Here is a 20344-nt window from a genome sequence, read left to right on the forward strand (position 1 = left end):
AAAAAAAAATTAAATACAAGAACTGTAGTGTCAGAGAATTCACTATCTCTTGAGCTGCCTTACTTCTCATTGGGAAGCTTTTTTTTTTTTTTTAAGCAAATGTTAAACTTAAATCTATCTTGAAAATGAGCATGACATGACAAGGAAAAGGTATATTTGAACTGGCTTGCACCAACTTGTGAGACCCGATAGTTAAATTTTCAGTGAATATGTTTACACCTTAGAAATCAACCAATGCTACAAATCAGCACTTGATTTATTGTCTGGCTGATTGCCTATCTTTGAAAATGCAATAGAGAAGACATTAAGCTTGCAGATTAAACTAAAGTGTGAAGTGCCCCCAGCCTATCATTAAACATTTACAAGTACATCCCTGTGCCTGGGTAACCTTGAGGCAGAGCTCCCGAGCTAAAATGTGAATTTCAAGGGGTGGGTGTATTCCACTGCCTCACACAATTCTTCTCCCAGCGCTATGACCAAAGAGTGGGTGTTGAGGAGCTTTGAAGCAAGGCACCTCCCACAGTGCCATGGATACAGGCTGCACCTTCTCTTGATCTCAGACCCTGACACAACAGACTCTTCCCAGCAAGACATTGGCATCCAACCTCTTACACCAATCCTCTTGCCCCAGCACTTTCTGAACTCTAATACTGACTTCAGGAAGCAGAACCTTCTGTCTTGGCTCTAGCTCAGCCACTGGGAAGGTATCCTTGTAGTAACTGAGGAACTGATATTAGGTTCAGTCAGGACCCCAAATGCCCAATCAACAAGTGTTTATCAATTCAGAAGCCTAATCTAAATTACTTGTGCTTGAAAGAATGATGCTGCTCACTAGCATCACAGGGCCTTTAATGATGGGAACTTCAGTCAAATAAAATGTTGCTAGTAAATACCATTTCCTTCTGCTCATATCCATGTGATTCAATCACCATATTCCCAGGCAAAACTCCCTTTGTCTGCTACCACTCCCTGAATCTTATTCCTATCCATCCCTTCCCTTCTCCTCCTAAGACATTCTGTCCTCCTTTGGTTTTTCCTTCCTGGATCTATTTCTATCATTAAAAAACTTCCCTTCATATTAAACGTCCTCCTCTCAAACTCTTTCCATCCAAAGGTAAATTGTGAGCACCAAAGTACATCAGTGTGATATTTCACAATATGATATGTTAACCAAGAATTTACTAGTTTGCGAAAACATTCATTATAAAGGATTTCCCAAAGGTCCTAGGACAGTTTTATGATATTAAGCCTTAAAATTTCCTTATAACCTTTGGGACACCCTGTATAGAGGGAAAAGCTAAGATTCAGAACATTTCTATCACATGGTCTAATAAATGAGGTTCACAATGGTTGCTATGTCATTAAGAAAAAAATTTCTATGCAGTATATTCTATTTTATAAGTCCCAAATATATTCTAAGAAGGCAGGGAAATATGTAGTAGATTTAAACAAAAATTTTTAAAGAAACTAATAAAAAAATTCTTCCGTTTAAAAAAAAGGTCCTTAACTACTTGAAAAACTCGGTTATTAAGAATAACTCACTCTTTAAGAGTGTGAATAATTGAGGTTTTACTGTATTTGATTTATAACTCAATCATATCTAGAAGTCCTACTGTGTCTATGATCAATAAAAAACACTAGTGGGGCAAATGGAATATGACAGACTGGGAAATGCTGATATAGTTGAGTTGTAAGGCAGTTCTACATACCTTCAAATGCTCAACCTTTTCTTGAGGATTTAAAAAGGTTCCAGGGTCAAGCCCATCTTCCATCTTTGGTGGATCCATGAAATCCTTGGTCACTTTCTCTGTGAGCTTGAAGATAACCTGCTGCTTAGCATGGTTCTTGTCCATTAATAGTTGGACATGCTGTTGTAGTTCCTTAATATGTTCTTCCCTCAGGCCTAGGGTCTCCTCAAGGGCCTTCTTGTCTTGTTGGAGACTTTCCACATGCTTTTTGAGCTCAGCAATTTGTCTCACCTTGTGCCGAACCAGCTCTAGACGGTCTTGATCTTCAGCAGCTGTGAGGTAAGTGCTACATGCCCGCTTTTCCTGTTGGGCTGCTTCAAGAGCTTTATGCAGAATCTTCACAAGTTGCTGAGGGATAAAACAACCATCACCACCACCAAACAAACAAACAATAAAAAACAACAAAGCAAATCAAATCTTTTCTTGTCAATCCCCTTCCACATGCATTTCTCTTGACTTGTTTGTATATTAAAGTTCCAACACAGATTTTTTTTTTTTTAAACAAATGATTACAAGTTTTCTCACTAGTCCATGAAAGATTCCTCAGGTCTTTCTCTCCAATTTATACTCAGGATCACAGAGTCAGTTATCTCTTTTGTCACTTGGAATATAACAGTCTAGGACTTGTGTGATTCTAAGAGTAGCAGTGTCAGAGCACTGAGACTAGGACATAATATGTAAGGCAAAAAACCCAAAAAACCAAAAAAAACCCTACAAATTGGCAGAAATATCCTTTCTTAGAAATTTTTATAGTCAGAGGGAGATCTTCAAAGTTGATTTGAACCTCAAGTATTGTTATGTTGGGATTGTGAAGTAGAGGGCAAAATGCTAGACTATAAATCAGGGAAGATAAGTTCAAACTCTGCCTCTGAAGTTAACTATGTTACTATGAGCAGGTCAATTAACCTCTGAGTCTTAGTGTCTTCATTTTGAAAATGGGAAGAATCATATTTGCAACATCTGCCTCACATGGTTGTTGTGAGGTATACATGAAACAATGCATGGAAAGGATTTTGCAAACTTGAGTTTGCAAAAATAAATTTACTCCTCATTATGGGTACTGTTTTCCAAATGTCATAGGACCAGTGGCAAGAACATAGGGTCCTTAGAAACATCATAAACTTTTCCTACCACTAGAATTAATTATATAAAACAAAAACTGTGTTTCCTATTTTAGATACAAATCTGGAGAACCTCTTGTTCAGGAAATGGGAGGGACAGCCTCCTCATCTGTAAATTCTGGGAATAGTTTCCTAGCTACTGAAGCAATCTGATTAGCCAGTAGTTTTCACCACCATTTCATAATCTTCTGAACTCAATAAAAAGCAGGCTAAGAATGTCTGTCATTTTGGTTTGCAAGGACTTGTTTTTCTGCGTTACTCTTTTAATTGGCATGCTGACAGTAATTAAAATGCAAGCAGACATTGAACAGTACTGTCAATCAAACTATGGCAGGAAAAGGAGCTCATTAAGAAGAGGTATTTGGTCGCATAGTTAAGACTGGAATTTGGATAAGTTTTGCAGAGGCAAATCTATGTGCCCTTGGTGGCAAGAACTAGCAGAAAGCAAACTACTTTCAGAGTCTCTGTTTGAAATATAATAGCAAGTAACATCCCAATGCCACAGAAGGAATCTTAGGAAAAATGCACTATACTGCTGACAAATTTCAAAAATGTAATCGTTTAGTACCTTTCTTATTTTCTAGTTTAACTTAGAATAAACCTAAACATTCAACAAGGACATTCAGAAAGGAATAAAAAGGGTATACGAATATTTCTAGAAGGCTTCATTAGAGTTTTAATACTAAAACAAATGTTCTCACCTTAATGCATATTTTTCATATCTATAATTTTTTAACTGGAGAGAAAAAAAAAACCAACTGGGTGAGAATCACTATTCAGTATTTTTATAGGACTAAAGAAAGACCTATTAAGAAGTCATGGGCCTCACAGTTCACCTACTCCAAATTGGACTTTATTTTACATGTGAGAAAATGGAAGCCCAAGAGGAGAAACTTGTTAAAGATCTCACAAATGAATGGAACAGGATTTGAACTCAGTCCTCTGATTTCAATTCTTTTTCTCAAAGTCAGTTAATTTATAGGAAGGAAGAGGAAAAAATGCCCTGTGCTACTATATAGTCAACTGTTAAAATACTGTATATGTATATCTATCTATCTATCTATCTATCTATCTATCTATCTATCATACATAGAATTAAAAATGACAGCTTTTCAAGTTATTTTAGTAAGGAGTCCAAATTAAAAACAAAAAGGAATATAGAGTAGTTGTAGGCTATCCAATTCTTACTCATGAAGAATACATCACCTTGAGGGCAAATTCACTTACAAACATCCCAGATGTGAATGCTGTATAAAATGCTTCTGTTAAACATACACTTAAGTTTCATTTATCTTTGTAGAGAAAAGGAAGCAATTGAATCATAGTACTGTAAAAGTACTAAGTCAGTGTTCTGAGGAACTAAGAATAAGATTAAGCGACTGCCTCATCGTATTTCTTAAACAGATGTAGTGTCCAGTGAACTACATTATAACTGGATGATCCATATCCTGAAATACATGTTAATTCATGTTTTTCTCTATTTAGGATACATGGATGATTTAATTATTTCCTTCAGTTGATATATGTCCAACAGAGCCACATAAATTTCCATTTCCAGATGGAAATCAGGGACAGGTATGATTTCTATTCTTTTGATTATTGATTATTTGAGTGTTCATATTAAAAATATCAACTTCTTGTATTCATTGGACCCCAGGTGAGGTTGTTCTTTTCAGCATTACCATTAAAAATGTCTATAGCAGCCAATGTGTTGTCAAATTTTTGATACAGAAAATACTAATCATATAACAAGAATTCATTCATTCATTCAATGAGTATGTATTGAGAGTCTACTTTGAATATAAGTATATTCTAAGGGGCATCTAGGAGGCACAATGGATGGAAAGCTGGGTCTGGAATTCAAATCTAGTCTCAGACTCTATTTGACCCTAGGCAAGTCATGCTATTCAGTCTACCTTAGTTTCCTTATCTGTAAAATGAGCTGGAGAAGAAAATAGCAAACCACTGCACTATTTTTGCCAGGAAAATTTCCAATGTCTAAAAAAGAAGAGTTGGACAAGACCAAAATCACTGAACAATAAAAATTCAAAGGGATGGAAAAGAAGTGAAAGGTCCTATGCTACCTGATCTTGAAAAGCTGACAGTTTTGCTTGGGAGCTAACAAATACATACACGAAATGATAATGGAACAAGTTCAATTTGCTTAAATAGTAAGGTTGGCAGATCTGATTTCAGGATATATTTTGATCAGGTAAGGACTGTTTAGGTCTTTATTGCTTCTGACTTGGTTGTTGTAAAAGCTACTAACTGGTTTCCTAAACTTCAAACTCCTCCCCAAACCATTGTGAATGTCACAACCACCTTAAACTTTCTAGGAAAAACAAAACAAAACAAATAAAAACAAAACAAAAATAACAAAAAACGACTAATTTAAACACTAATTAAAAGACTGTTTTAACTTCTGTGTTCCTTTTCCTTGACATGGTAAAAGAAAAAGAGTTCCATGATGATGACAACAGTGATAATAGCAACAATTGTGCTAAAGATTTGCATTTTATTCTCATAATAAGCTTGGGATGTAAGGAAGAGCTTTATCCTCGTTTTACAGATGAGGAAACGGAGGAAGAGGTGACCTGCCAAGTTCACATTGCTAGTCAAGAAGAGGTAGTAGCTGCCTCAAGTCTTTTTCTGACACCAGGCCCAGCATTCTATCCAACAGGTTCTGCCAGTTGCCACAGGTAGCATAAAAGCCACTGGGTCTTCTTTTTCATTTTCTCTCTGGAAAGCTATTTAACTTCTTTGGATTAGGTAGGTGTGACTTGATTCGTACATAACACTTATTTGCATCTCTAGACTTCAGTTCCTAATTCAATAATCACCTCTATGAAGATACTCCCAAATCTCCATCTTTAATTCTTTACATTTCCATCTACTTTTTGATCATATCAAAGATGCTGTATCTCTAATCTAACATGTCCAACAGTATACTTTTCAGCTTTCTTCTCCTCAATCTTGTTTCTTACCTGCCAAGTAGCATCTTTTTTTTTGAAAAAATAAATTTTTATTGATGTCAATTGGTCTTTCTATCATCAGTTTCCTTTAGTATGCCTTTTCCTTTCCCCTTTCAGAGGAGCCATATCATATAACAAATGGTGTTTTTTTTTTTTTTTAAAGACAACAGGGACTGTGATTTGCACATCTTTTTAGTTTTATTTCATATAACTGTACCTTGAGCACTCTGTTCTGCCCAACTAGTCTACTTGCTGTTCTCCTTATTCAGCATTTCAGCTCCTATCTCCAGGCCTTTATCCAGACTGGCAACTTATTCCTTGTCCCTAGAATCCCTGCTCTACACAAGGTTCACAAGGGCTAGCCATCCCCTAAAAGAAATTTGTCCAGGCCAGCCCAGTTGCTAGTGATTTGTTTCTCTTTCTAGTTACTTTGCATTTACTTGTCTGTGTATAGGGTATTCCCTCCAGGAAAAGGTGAGCCAGGGACTACAGTTTTTGTCATTTCATCCTGAACACTTGGCATAGGGCTTGGAATTGTTGAATACAACAAACCATTACTCAATTAACATCACAGATATTTTCTAGCATTTTAGATGGCATGTAAAGAAAACAGGTGACTCCTTTATTATATTAATGATTTCTGAATGCTCTGAGAGGACCAGGCAGATTTCCCTCATGCAAAACTTGGAACCCTATCACTGACAGTCTGTGACACAGTTAGCATTAAAGGATACTTTTGAATAATCCATGCAAAAAGGATTTAAGAAGAACAATAGTATAAATTAGAGAATGCTTACTAGTTAAGAGAAGAAATATAAGCATTTTACAATCACCTATTTACAATAAAAGCATACACTGGAGTTGAATTATAAAGGCTAGCTATGATTTCAAGAGGTATAGGGAGTACACAATTCAAGGCAAAAGAGTGGAAGGGTTGATTGTTCTCTCCAAATTGTTGTAATACTTATTTGTTGGTGACCAAATTACAAAGTTGTAAACATGCCAAAAGACATTTATGGAGCCAATACTTACTTTTTGAGACTTTAAATCCTCTGTAAGTGTCAGAACCTGTTGTTCAAGGGTCCCAACTTTATCTTGAATATGTTTTTCATGAAAGCCTTCAGCAAAGACATGGAAGTTGCTGTTCTGCTTTTTGGCTCTCTGAATGAAATTTGCTGTCAGACCCAACTTCTGTGTCAATCTTGAATGTTCCTCTGTTTCTTTTCCTGTTGAAGAGGAAAACTTCAGAAGTTAGCAGTATTATTAGGATAATTAATACTACAAATATGTTTTGTAGAAAATATGTTTTGAGGTTAAGTAAACATAACAAATTATTTGAAATGTCAGACACCAAGACACCAAGGACAGAAGTCCTCTTCATGAATTCATGAAAAGTCGACTAAATCACAGTATTCTCATATATAAAAGACTGGGTAGAAGATAGTAGTAACCAAGTATTCACTATTTTCACTGAACATTCAACAAAAGGGCCCTTATTCTTAACGGCTAAAAAAGTCTCTGTCTCTCTATTAAGAAAAAAATTCTCCCATGTTCATAGGAGTCTGTGTGGGGGCCCACACTTATTTTTGCTACAGACAAATATAACTATCTTTAATTATATATAGAGAAAGAAAAACTGAAAATGAAAAAAGGGAGGGGAAGACTGGAAAAAATAAAAAATTTAAAATTTGTAAGCTAAAGAGAATTTCTACAATTTTGAAAAAATGCTAAATGAAATCTCAGAGATCTAAGTTGGGCCTAAATAGGCCCTCTGACTTCAACTACTGTGCAATGAAAATAGATTCATTAAGAATATAAGACAAACTATAACCATGCTCTAAATTAAACCAATTTTTTTTTTCTCTGCTATGGTACTTTACCAATCAGTATTTAATGTGAAAGGATATTATCATCCTCAATGACAATGATCTTAAAAAAATATCTAAGGGGCTGGGACAAATTTTTAAATGTGAGCCTCAGTGTTTTCATTTCTAGAATGAAGAAGCTGCACTAAATAATCTTTAAGGTCTCTCTTAGCTTTGTGACACCAGAAGCCACCTTAAAAAATTTAACTTTTTAATTTTATGTATCAAAATTGTTGATTTTACCACCTTTGATCAGCTCTATCTCATTTGGTCATGAACTTTTCCTTTATCCATCACTGTGAAGATATTTTCCTCCTTAAGGCATTTACAATTTAATGGGGGGAGATGAAGCATGGGTGTATAAGTATATATAATACACATATAAAATGATACAAGACCATCTTGTGGGACAAAATGTCATGGCCAATCTTGGACTTGGAACAGAGAGGACCAGCTTTTCCCCTCTTTCCTTAGACAATTAAGAGACTACATAAGCAGAATGTTGCATTCATTGACAAACACTATCATTTTATCAACTGGTTTTGCTTAACTTTTTCTATTGAAAGGGAAGTTCATTCTTGGGGTTGCTTCCAAAACTGGTATTATGCAAGAAATCTTCCTCCTCTGCTAAAAAGCTATTTTCCAGGAGCATGCTGCTTAGAAGAATCTTTCTTCCTATCAGGCTTCATAGACCCCAATCCTAAACCTCTACCCTCTGGCCACATGGACGAGTACGTGTCTACCTCTTTTGTACATTTTGACAAGAGTTCTTCCTGCTCAACCACTAACCCAGCTGTTGCTATCTCTTGGATTCGAAAAGTACACTATCGGTCAGGTATTTATTAGGATCTCCTATGTATCCAGCACTCTGAAGAACTCTCAGGCTAAATGTAAGAAAGTTGTGTGGGAGGATATGATGAAGTCAGGCTGGACATGTAACATGAATATCTAGTAATTTCCCTTTAGTAATGATTATAAATGTTATTTATCTAATCATAATTTTCTAAGATATAAACTGTTAATTGAGAGGCAACTAGTAATCTCATTTAGAAATGAATCTACAATGCCCTTGAGTATTAGTATGGTAAATGAATCAATGCTTATAAAACACCATTAAGATCCTGGAAGCACTGAGATTTCTCCATAACATAAGCAACAGAATCCAGATGGCAAAGTTTTTCTGTGATGTCTAGATCTAATTTCCACAGACCTTATTTTACTCTTAGCATCCTCTGACTCTGAAGTATCAGCTTTACTTGAAGCCTAAAACTGTTATACAAGGAAGCTAACTTGCTTTATATTCTTATATTTATATTTATTATTTATATTATGCCTAGGGCATCCTGGGCATGGTGGCACACAATTACAATCCCTGCTACTGGGGAGTCTGATACTGATGGCTGCTTGTATTTAGGAGTTCTGAGATACAGAGGACAAAAACTAAAAAGGTGTTCACACTAAGCTTCTGGAAAGGTGTGAACAGATTCAAGGCAAAAAATGGAATAGATTAAAGCTTCTGTGACAAGTAGCCTTTGAGGGACCAAAAGTAGCCACTGTACATCCAATCTGGTAGAAATAGGGAGACTCAAGTCTCAGAATAAATAACAAAATAGCATAGAATAAAGTAAATCCTCTTACCTCTACTGAAGGATATCAGTAACCCACATTCTGACTAAAAGTTATTAAATATTTGGACTTGAATAGATACACAAGTCATTCAGTTCATCTCCCTATTTTCAAATAAGTCATTTTAAATTACCTCTCTCTGGCAAAGAACACTATCCTTTTCTTTACAATATCCAAATAAAGGATTCAATTAACCTTGATAATTATTAAAAACCTATTGAGAGAGGAGGGATAAAAAGGGAGAATTTAGAAATCAAAATCTTATTTAAAAAAAAAAGGAATGTTTAAAACTATCTTTACATGTAATAGAAAAAACAAAATTCTATTTAAAATTAAAAAAAATATATTGGGATCTTTTGGAAAGAGTCAAAAGTAACATGGGGGACTATGACAGAAAAAAATGAATTGTTTCTTAACTGATTACCAATAACTTCATCTGAAAGTGCACAACTCCTTATGTTTTGCATCCTCTGCCTCTGCATAATACCTGGTATACAGTAAGGGCTGAAAAATTACTTGTTGATGAATTGATTGTGAGTTCCCTTGAACCCAATACCAAATAACACTATACCTGTATTTATTAAGAAACAGACACATAAAAGAAAACTATAGAGTTGAGCACCAGTTAGCCCTGGATCTGCTTGTACGTGGTGTTCCTCATTCTGATTCTCCCCAAACTTCTGGGATTCATCCCCTTGGGAAACACGGCCATTTCCCTTGGACTGCTTGTTGCTACAAATGTTATGCACTGTATTTCTGAAAACAAAATAATAACAAAAGGAAAGTGAAGTAAGTCTCACTTTTAACCAAGATTTTTAAGCATAGGAACAATCAATGCAACACAAAGAACAGGTGTTCAAGAAGCATTTTTAAAAATGTATGATTGAAAAAAGGCAGCATCAATATGCAATGGCACTTTTTCTGCCCATCAAGGGTTATGGTCTAGAGAGTCACATTTAGTCAATCAACAAACATTTACTAAGCACTTACTATATACAAAGTACTGGGCAAAGCATTAGGGATGCAAAAAAGACAAAAATTATTCCTTGTACTCCAGGAGCTTATATTTTAATGAGGAAGACAACATATACACAAATAGGTATATTTGAAATATATGTAGGAAAGACAAAGTAATATTAGAAGGCAAAGCTATAGTTACTGGGGAGGACAGTGAAAGGTCCCCATGCAGAAGGGGGCATTTAAGCTGAATACTGAAGAAAGCCCAGGAACATAATAGGTGGAGGTAAGGAGTAAGCACATCCCAGGTACGGGGCACAGCTAATGTAAAAGTAACTCAAGAAGACTTATATAGATGGACCATAGAGTGCACAGAGTAAACTGATGCAATGGGGATTTAAATGCCAAACAGAGGACTTTATATTTGATTCTGGAGGTAATGAGTCACTGGTATTCATCAAGTAAGGGCTGACATGGTCTGCCAAATGATTTGGTAGTTGAGCAAAGAATGCACTGGAAGGGGAAAGACCTGAGGCATACTAGCTGTCTGAACATTGGCAAATCATTTAACCTCTTAATATCCAAGGAAATTAAAACTCCAAAATTGAATCACTGGCAGAAGGATTTTCCATACCAGGAGTTCCTTATAATTGATGAATCTATAGATCTGAATTCGCATTAAAAAAAAGTTTGCATAATTTATTTAGAAACAGCTAAATCATTTTGGTAATGAATTAATAGTAAAATAAAAATGATCGCTACATTAACGAATCAATGAGCAACGGATTTTTAATTAGGTGAGACTGATTTGAATCTCATACTTATTAGTGGTATAATCCTAGGCAGGTCATTTAAATTCTGTGAGCTTTTTAGTAAAACTGGGGCAATAACATTTGTAAGATTTATCTTATGATGCTAAGAGAGGTACAGATGAGAGAAAGTAAAGCAGTATATGTCTGCTTTTTGTCACGAATAAACTATTATAGATATTTGAATAAATGAAGTGGCTTATTATATTGACGTAGCAAGTAACTGCAAGAGCAAGTTAAAAGTCCAATTCTACTGAAATAAGAGATGTAAGAAAAGTATGCTTGTGCTGATATTTGTTAGATTGTATGAAAGATATGAAGAATACCAATTAGATTCAAGAAAGCCACTAAACCATTTATTTTCTTTTATATAATAAAATCACTACTAGATCCAGGAGGGCAAAGACTAAGGAAAAGGCCTCACATGTTCAGAAATATTTGTAGCAGCACTACTTGTAGTAGACAAGAAGTAGAGGGAAACAAAGTGGGTACTTATCAACTGGGGGAATGACTGAATAAATTGTAGTGTATATAAATATAATGGATCTTACTACATCGTAAGAAATGAATAATATGAAGAATTCAGAAAAAAACATAAGGCTTACATGAACTAATGTGGAGAAAAGGACAAAGAATTGAGAGAATAATTTGTAGTGATCAATTGGACTTCTTAGATTCATGGTCTAATGCCTCTTAGTAAAGAGGTGGTGGACTGTAAGTATGGAAAGAGGCTTAAGTTTTCAGACATGGCTAACATGTTGATTTATTTTGGAAAGTTCCACCACACAACAGAAACTTGAGTAGTCTGCAATTTGTCTACAGACCAGATTGGCAATCTATGTGAGCACTGCTCGGGTATAATTACAGAATTGAAAGGATCTTTAGCAATTATCTAGTCCAACTTACAACTGAAGATAATTTCCTTTTAGAGCATCCCTGACAATCATAATCTAGTCTATGCCTAAAAACCTCACTGATGGAAACCATTTCCATTTGGGACAGTTCTAATTTTAAAGCAGCCAGGCATATAATGTAGAGAAGCTGCCTTGGAATAAGAAAGATCTGATTTCAAGTCTCTTGAAGAGTGCCCTCTTCATAATCTCATCAACAATGGTCCAGGAATCATATTTTCAAATTCTTTCAGCATTCTAGGTCCACAGGGATCCTCAAACTTTTAAAATAGGGGGCCAGTTCACTGTCCCTCAGACTGTTGGAGGGCCAGACTATAATAAAAACAAAAACTTTGTTTTGTGGGCCTTTAAATTAAGAAACTTCACAGCCCTGGGTGAGGGGGATAAACATCCTCAGCTGCTGCATCTGGCCCGCGGGCCGTAGTTTGAGGACCCCTGTCAGCTAGGATATAGTTTATCTAAGGATTACGGTTGATGTAACTCATCGAGAATACTGAGGTGATCTCTTACCATTTCCTCATTTATCTGGAGTTTCAAATCCATTAATCATTTTTTAAATTTGTTTTCTATTTCCTTAAAGAACACTGTCCTTGTTAACTATGAACTGTGTATGTATAAATATGTGAATTCATGAATAAACAAATGTTTGCTTGGCAGTGTCTCTGTGTGTGTATGTATAGAGTAAGATTATTGAGAATAGGTTCTTGCTTAGCTATACACTCAGAAGATAATGGCCAAGGCTCCTTGTTTCTGCAAAATCCTGAGTACTTCAGTCTATGTTCTTGCCCCAAATTTCCTGTGGCTTATCATAAATAGCTTTAAAAGGAAGTGACTATCTTTTCACCAAATATTTCCTTCTTTCTCTTGATCTACGTTTTAATTTGGTCAGTTCAACTTTGATTGTCTTATTGACATTGGCTGGATTTACTTAAAGATCAGTTGACATAAAATGAAACATCATTTTACATGTAGTCATGAAAGAACATAAATGAATCATGAGACTACAGAGAAGACTATGCTAATGAACAATTCACTGAAACATCTGAATCATTAAAAGCTTTTGATTTCAATTAAAAATAAACTTTTAGAATGATGTAATAAAGAATAAAATTAGAATTCCAGTTTTGTCTTTGCCATGGTATTACCTTGGATACATCCAATTTAACCCATGTTTGCACAGTATGATGATATTTACTTTCTTAGGTTCTAGTCTTGAATATCTAGCTATCTCCTAGATAGCCAGCTCCCTTTGGATGTCCCAAAGACACCTCAAATTCAATGAGTTCAAAATAGAACTCCTCTGTTTTGATAACAGAGGATGTCAATTAAAAAATACTATTTACTTTGAAATGGTCTGACCGGAAACGTTAAATTTAAGAAAAAACTGATAGGTACTAGCTCTCGCGCTCTCTCTCTCTCTCTCTCTCTGTGTGTGTATGTGTATTTTGGTTTGAGGTTTTACTTAAAAGAAACAACAATGTACAAAAAAGATCATTCCTTTTCTTTATGACATGCTATATCTAACATGTGGGATTGCTGACTATGATGGTCCACTGACATGCTCTCTTCCCAGTTACTTTCAATCTTTTCATGGTAAGATTAGTTGCATATCAGGAGCATTTTTAGCTCTGACCAAAAGAAAATTTCCTGGGTATCAGGCTGGCATATGTTTTCTCTTCTTATTGATTTCAAAGTTAATACTAGGCTTTGAGACCTGACCCTTGAATTAATTTTACACTCCCTAACTCTTGGTTTACCCATATTCTTCTTAATCTTAACGTATCAATCTCATTTTGTGTCCAGTGAACTTTTTGGTCCCCTTCTTGATTATTTTGGGCTTTGCAAGAGCTTTGAAAGCAGGCTTATCACCAGCCAAGAAATGGCAGACTCCTCAAAGAGTAGCATCAAGGGGAAAAGAGGGAGAAGAAACCATATACTGCATTTCTTTGGAAATCCATGATTTTAATCTCTATCAATATTACTTTTGCTAATGTAGCTTACAATTCCTCTACAACTTAGTAAATGGCTTAATTAATGATGTAGCCAAAATAAAATCACTTAGTAGCCAACCAATGATAAATGTCTTTACTAATAAGCTAGTTAGGCTGGTTTCACAGTGGACTTGGAGTCAGGAAAAGGTGAATTCGAATACAAGATCATATAAACTTAGAAGCTGCATCTTCTGACCAAGTCACTTAGTCTAGGTCTATGTCTGTTTCCTTATCTGTAAAATGGAGATAATAGTATTTACCTTTCAAGAATATTGTGAAGATGGCCTCATTTCCAAAATATATAGAGAACTGACTCAAATTTATAAAAAATCAAGCCATTCTCCAATTGATAAATGGTCAAAGGATATGAACAGACAATTTTCAGATGAAGAAATTGAAACTATTACCACTCACATGAAAGAGTGTTCCAAATCACTATTAATCAGAGAAATGCAAATTAAGACAACTCTGAGATATCACTACACACCTGTCAGATTGGCTAAGATGACAGGAAAAAATAATGATGAATGTTGGAGGGGATGCGGGAAAACGGGGACACTGATGCATTGTTGGTGGAGTTGTGAACGAATCCAGCCATTCTGGAGAGCGATCTGGAATTATGCCCAAAAAGTTATCAAACTGTGCATACCCTTTGATCCAGCAGCGTTTCTATTGGGCTTATACCCCAAAGAGATACTAAAAAAGGGAAGGGGACCTGTATGTGCCAAAATGTTTGTAGCAGCCCTGTTTGTAGTGGCTAGAAACTGGAAAATGAATGGATGCCCATCACTTGGAGAATGGCTGGGTAAATTGTGGTATATGAATGTTATGGAATATTATTGCTCTGTAAGGAATGACCAGCAGGATGAATACAGAGAGGCTTGGAGAGACCTACATGGACTGATGCTAAGTGAGATGAGCAGAACCAGGAGATCATTATACACTTTGACAACGATATTGTATGAGGATGTATTCTGATGGAAGTGGATTTCTCTGACAAAGAGACTTAACTGAGTTTCATTGGAGAAATGATGGACAGAAACAGCTACACCCAAAGAAGGAATACTGGGAAATGAACGTGAACTATTTGCATTTTTGATTTTCTTCCCGAGTTATTTTTACCTTCTGAATCCAATTCTCCTTGTGCAACAAGAGAACTGTTCGGTTCTGCAAATATGTATTGTATCTAGGATATACTGCAACATGTTTAGCATATATAGGACTGCTTGCCATCCTGGGGGGGGGGGGGGGGAGGAGGGAGGGAGGGGAAAAAACGAAACATAAGTGATTGCAAGGGATAATGTCGTGTAGAAATTATCCTGGCATGGATTCTGTCAATGCGAAGTTATTATTAAATAAAATAAAATTTATATATTAAAAAAAAAAACAGTAATACAGCAATAAAAAAAAAAAAGAATATTGTGAAGATTAAATGAGACAGTATTTCTAAAGAGCTTTACAACTTTAAAGAGCTATACAAATGCTAATTATTATCATTATCTCATCACAGAGGAGAGAGGTCAGACAACTCAACAGCCTCTCAGTGGGGAGGTCAGAGAACAATTGCCTCTCAGTCTCCTTGTATCATCCTCTGACCCATTCTGCAGGTCTGGGTTGTTCTCCAGCATCCACTGTCAGGTGGCTCCGGTAGCACAACAGTGCACACCCATTGAGCCAGCAGTGTTTCTACTGAGTTTGTATCCCAAAGAAATCATAAGAAAGGAAAAAGGACCCACATGTGCAAAAATGTTTGTGGCAGCCCTTTTTGTGGTGGCAAGGAACTGGAAACTGAGTGGATGCCCATCAGTTGGAGAATGACTGAATAAATTAAGAGTATATGAATGTTATGGAATATTACTGTTCTATAAGAAATGATCAGCAGGATGTTTCAGAAAGAAAGACTTATATGAACAGATATTAAGTGAAATGAACAGAACCAAAAGAATATCATGTACAGCAAGAAGATTATGTGATGATCAGCTGTGATGGACTTGACTCTTTTCAACAAAGAGATGGTACAAAGCAATTCCAATAGAACTGTGATGAAGATAGCCATCTGCATGCAAAAAGAGGACTATGGGAAAAGAATGTGGATCACAGAATAGTATTTTTCACCTTTTTGTGGTTTGCTTGCTTTTTTCTTCCATCTAATTTTTTTTCTTTTTGATCTGATTTTTTTGTGCAGCATGATAAATGTGGAAATAGGTTTAAAAGAATTGCACATGTTTAACCTTTATTGGATTACTTGCTGTCTCCAAGGGGACTTAGTAAATGGCTTAATTAATGATGTAGCCAAAATAAAATCACTTAGTAGCCAACCAATGATAAATGTCTTTACTAATAAGCTAGTTAGGCTGGTTTCACAGTGGACTTGGAGTCAGGAAAAGGTGAATTCGAATACAAGATCATATAAATGATCTTTATCATATCATTTGATATGATATCATATCATATCAGGTTCTTTTATATGAGGGGAGTAAAAGGAAGGAAGAGAGTGAGAAAAATTGGGAACACAAGGTTTTGCAAGGGTGAATATTGAAAACTATCTTTGCATGTATTTTGAAAATAAAAAGCTATTATTAAAATAAAAAAATACAATTACATATTTACAACACAATGAATTACTTGGTCATAGGACCAATGCGCTAATTTTACTAAAAGGGAAAGTTAGTGTATGAAAAACTTAAACATAAAACTGAAATGAAATTTCTAACTATATTACAATATTTATCAAAACTTGTTGGTTTTCAGTTGTTTCTGACTCCTCACAACCTCATTTGAAGTTTTTTTTTTTTTTTTTTTTGGCAAAGATACTAAAGTGTTTTGCCAATTCTTTCTCCAGTTCATTTTACAGATGAGGAAACTAAGGCAAGCAGAAATAACTGATTTGTACAGGATCATATAGCTAGTAAGTATCTAATGGTACATTTGAATTCAGATCTTCCTAACTAGAAGCCCAATGTCTGTCCACTGTGCCATCTACCTGCTTTACACAAATTACAATTTTTATAAATGTTTAATAGCTTTATTTCAAAAATGCTTATGCAAAATGCTATAAGTAGAATTAATCTCAAATTCAAACCAATCTATGATCTTATTGATTTGAGAGTTCTCTTCAACAACACAAATCACAAACCACACTTATGAATCCTCCTGATAGGAGGCCATCGAATATGTTGGAGTTCTTTGATTTCTCTTAATATGAGTTAAGTTTCCTTCTGTCATTATTTTCTTTCTTTTCCTCTTCCTTGTTCTTCATCATTGTTTAGCTCTTTAGAAGCAAAGGTGTTCTTAAATCTTGAAAAGTTGCACTAATAAAGTGTTTAAACTGAAAAAATGGATCTTTGCTTTTCTGGGGAAGCTTAAAATCTGTAAAAGTAGTTTTGACTCTTTTACAAGAAACCCAGTCAGCTCTCCTTCTCAACTCTGGGTTCTATCATATATAGATATAGATGCTACATATAGAGACCTTGAACAAGGTCTGTGGGGTGTCTTTTCAGAGGAAAACTGAAACCTGGGAGACATTCTTCACTCATATTTGGTTCTTCCTGTGGAGGGAAGGCCAAACTCCTTTGAGTAATTATAGATCTCTTTCTGGAGACTAATATTTCAAGTTTCAGACAAACGATGTATTATCATTTACACACAGAAGCATCCTGAAGATCTCACCATTCACAGGTAATTTCTCTACGCATCTCCTTGTTTTTTGCCCTATTTGATGTTTATTATCAGAGGGTCATTAAATAGTTACTTTCATTATTATATTTAAGAATGATAAATAGATGGGAGACAATTTGTTATAAAAGAACCTGTAAAGGCAGTTTTGTTTCACTGAGGATTAGGATTAAGAAAAGGTCAGGAGATTTGGCAGTTAGATTACTGGTAACTTTTGAGAGAGCAATTTCAGTTGAATGATGAGTCAGATTGCTTTAGAAGAGAGTGAGAGGAAGTGGAGGCACCCTGTGCAATGACTTTCTCAAGGAGGTTAGCAGAGAAAAGGAGGAGAAGTATAATGAGCTGGGTTAGGAGGAACAAGAAAGGGTTTTTGAAGGAGGGAGACGATATGGGCATATTTATAGGCAGCAAGTCTTTATATATGGAAGAGATTGAAGACTAGAGAGTGGGGATGATAGAGAATATGAGAGGTAATGGCATTAAAGATTAAGGATGTATATAGAAAAGTTTGTTTTAGCAAAAAAAAGGGCCACCTCTTCATATGAGATAGGTTAAGGAGGAGATCATGGGGGGAATATATCTGAGTGATGTGAAACAAAGAGGAGAGAAGGGAAAGTAAATGGATTTAGGTGTCATGTGAAATACGAGTTGGGGTCCTTAAGCTGAGAGAGTGGAAGATATTATAATGTGGGAAGCCTAATGAGAGATAAGAGTGGAAGAGCAATGTGGAGAGATGGGAGAGCAAATTGACAAAGTGTGTGTAAAAGGACTCCCTGCCATGAGGGCCCAGTCGAAATTGTGTAACATAAGTCTATAGTGAACACAATCAGAAAAGTTTTGTGTGTGCAACTAGTACTCTTGGCTTACCAACTAAGCTACACAAGGTGCTATAATTATTTTCAATTTTATATAATATTCCTACCTCATACATAATAGTTTAAGGTTTGCCATAAGATTTAGGCCCACTATCTCATTTGATCCTCACAAGAACCTATAAGATATATCTCAGATATTACTATATATTATACTATAATAATACCTTGAGTTATTATTATTCTCATTTTACAGAGAAAACAGAAGAACTCAGAGAGATTGTTTAGTCCATGTTCCTATTGTGTGTCTGATGTTTTTTCAAATCCACATCTTGATTCGACAAATCTTGATTCTATTTATATTTCACTTGTTGTTGTTGTTCAACAGTGTCTAATTCTTCATAATCCTGTACGGGCTTTTCTTGGGAAAGATACTGGAGTGGTTTGTCATTTCTTTTTTTTCATTTCATACCAAGTTGTAAATTTGTTCATTCAGATAAATGCTTGGTGCTCTGAGGCGATTAAAAAAAAAGACAGATCTCTGCCCTCATACTTACAGTCTAGCAGTGGAGGAAAACATACATAGGTAAATACAAATAATCAGGTAAAATGTTTAAGTGAAGTAAGAAAGGTAGAAAATATTCTGGTATTTTAGCAGAAGTTGCTTCTGGTTAAGGAGACTAAATGAAAACATCACGGTGATAATGGCATCAAACATGATGACTGAAGGACATTTAAGACAGACAGAACTGGGATGGGTGAAACAATTCTAGGGGAAAGGTATCCTGAGAGCAATATCAAAGAAGTGGGAGAATGAAGGGTGTGCTTAAGGAATGGCAGATGGTCAGTAAGCATTTATTAAGGCACAATGTGCTAGACACAAAGATAGTATTGTTGAAACAGGAGGAGGGCAAAAGGAAGTAGTACAAGGTAAGGCTGTTACAGCTGTTAAGGCTATTACAGCTGTGTAAAGCTGTTACAGCTAAATTGGGGCAGACCACGGCTGTTGTCCTTTATTCTTAAAAAGGACCAAAAATGACTCCACTATATTAGAGTCAAGTTATACTGTATCTGACTATGGCTAATCAAACCAAAATGAACTTGGAATGCTCTGCCGCAGGCCAGGCACAAATAATTCATGTGAACATTTGGGGTGGATTCTCTAAATTAGTGTTCGTCCTGCATGTCTTTTGGGCTAATTCAACTCTGCTTTGCTCACAGAGCACTGCACCTTCTCTGATGAGGGCTTGCCATTCTGGGCAGTCCTGTGCCAGTGTCTCCCATGTCATACAATCAATTCTAAAGTTCTTAAGTGAAATTTTGAGAGTATCTCATATCACTTTCTGACCATCATGTGAGTGCTTGCCCTGTGTGAATTCTTCATAAAACTCTTTTTGGCAAACATGCATTTGGCATTTGAACAATGTAACTAGCTCAACAGAGCTGTACTCTCTACAGTAGAGTTGAAATGCTTGCAGTTTAGTTCAACAAAGAATCTCAACATCTGGTATCTATCCTGCTAGGTGATCTTCAGAATCTTCCTAAGACAATCCAATTGGAAGCTATTCAGTTTCCTAGCATGGTGCTGGTGGAGTGCCCAGGTTTCACAGACACACAACAACGAGGTCAGCACAACGGCTCTGTAGATCAGTTTGGTAGTCAGTCTAATATCTCTCCCATGCCTTCCTTTGGCACCTCCCAAACACTGAGCTAGCTCTGGGAACCCGTGAATCAATCTCATTATCAATGTGTATATAACATTGGCAGGACAACAATCCAACCACTTTAGTCTTGGCTTGCAACTTCTTAAAAATTAAATACATTGCAATTTTAATAGTAACAGAAAGTACTCGGCTT

General features: G+C 35.8%; 1 protein-coding gene across 1 annotated transcript in view; it reads right to left on the reverse strand.

The window, feature by feature from the left end:
* Positions 1-20344, reverse strand: part of TBC1D2 (TBC1 domain family member 2) — a 57316-nt gene that overhangs the window by 23599 nt on the left and 13373 nt on the right. Inside the window, exons 4-6 of the mRNA XM_051967037.1 lie at positions 9955-10088; positions 6874-7067; positions 1710-2096 (exon numbers count right to left, since the gene is read on the reverse strand). Coding sequence (XP_051822997.1) covers positions 1710-2096; positions 6874-7067; positions 9955-10088 — 715 coding nt within the window. The remainder of the gene's footprint in view (positions 1-1709; positions 2097-6873; positions 7068-9954; positions 10089-20344) is intronic.

This window comes from Antechinus flavipes, chromosome 1 (genome assembly GCF_016432865.1).
Source record: "Antechinus flavipes isolate AdamAnt ecotype Samford, QLD, Australia chromosome 1, AdamAnt_v2, whole genome shotgun sequence".
In the NCBI taxonomy this organism is placed as follows: Eukaryota; Metazoa; Chordata; class Mammalia; order Dasyuromorphia; family Dasyuridae; genus Antechinus; species Antechinus flavipes.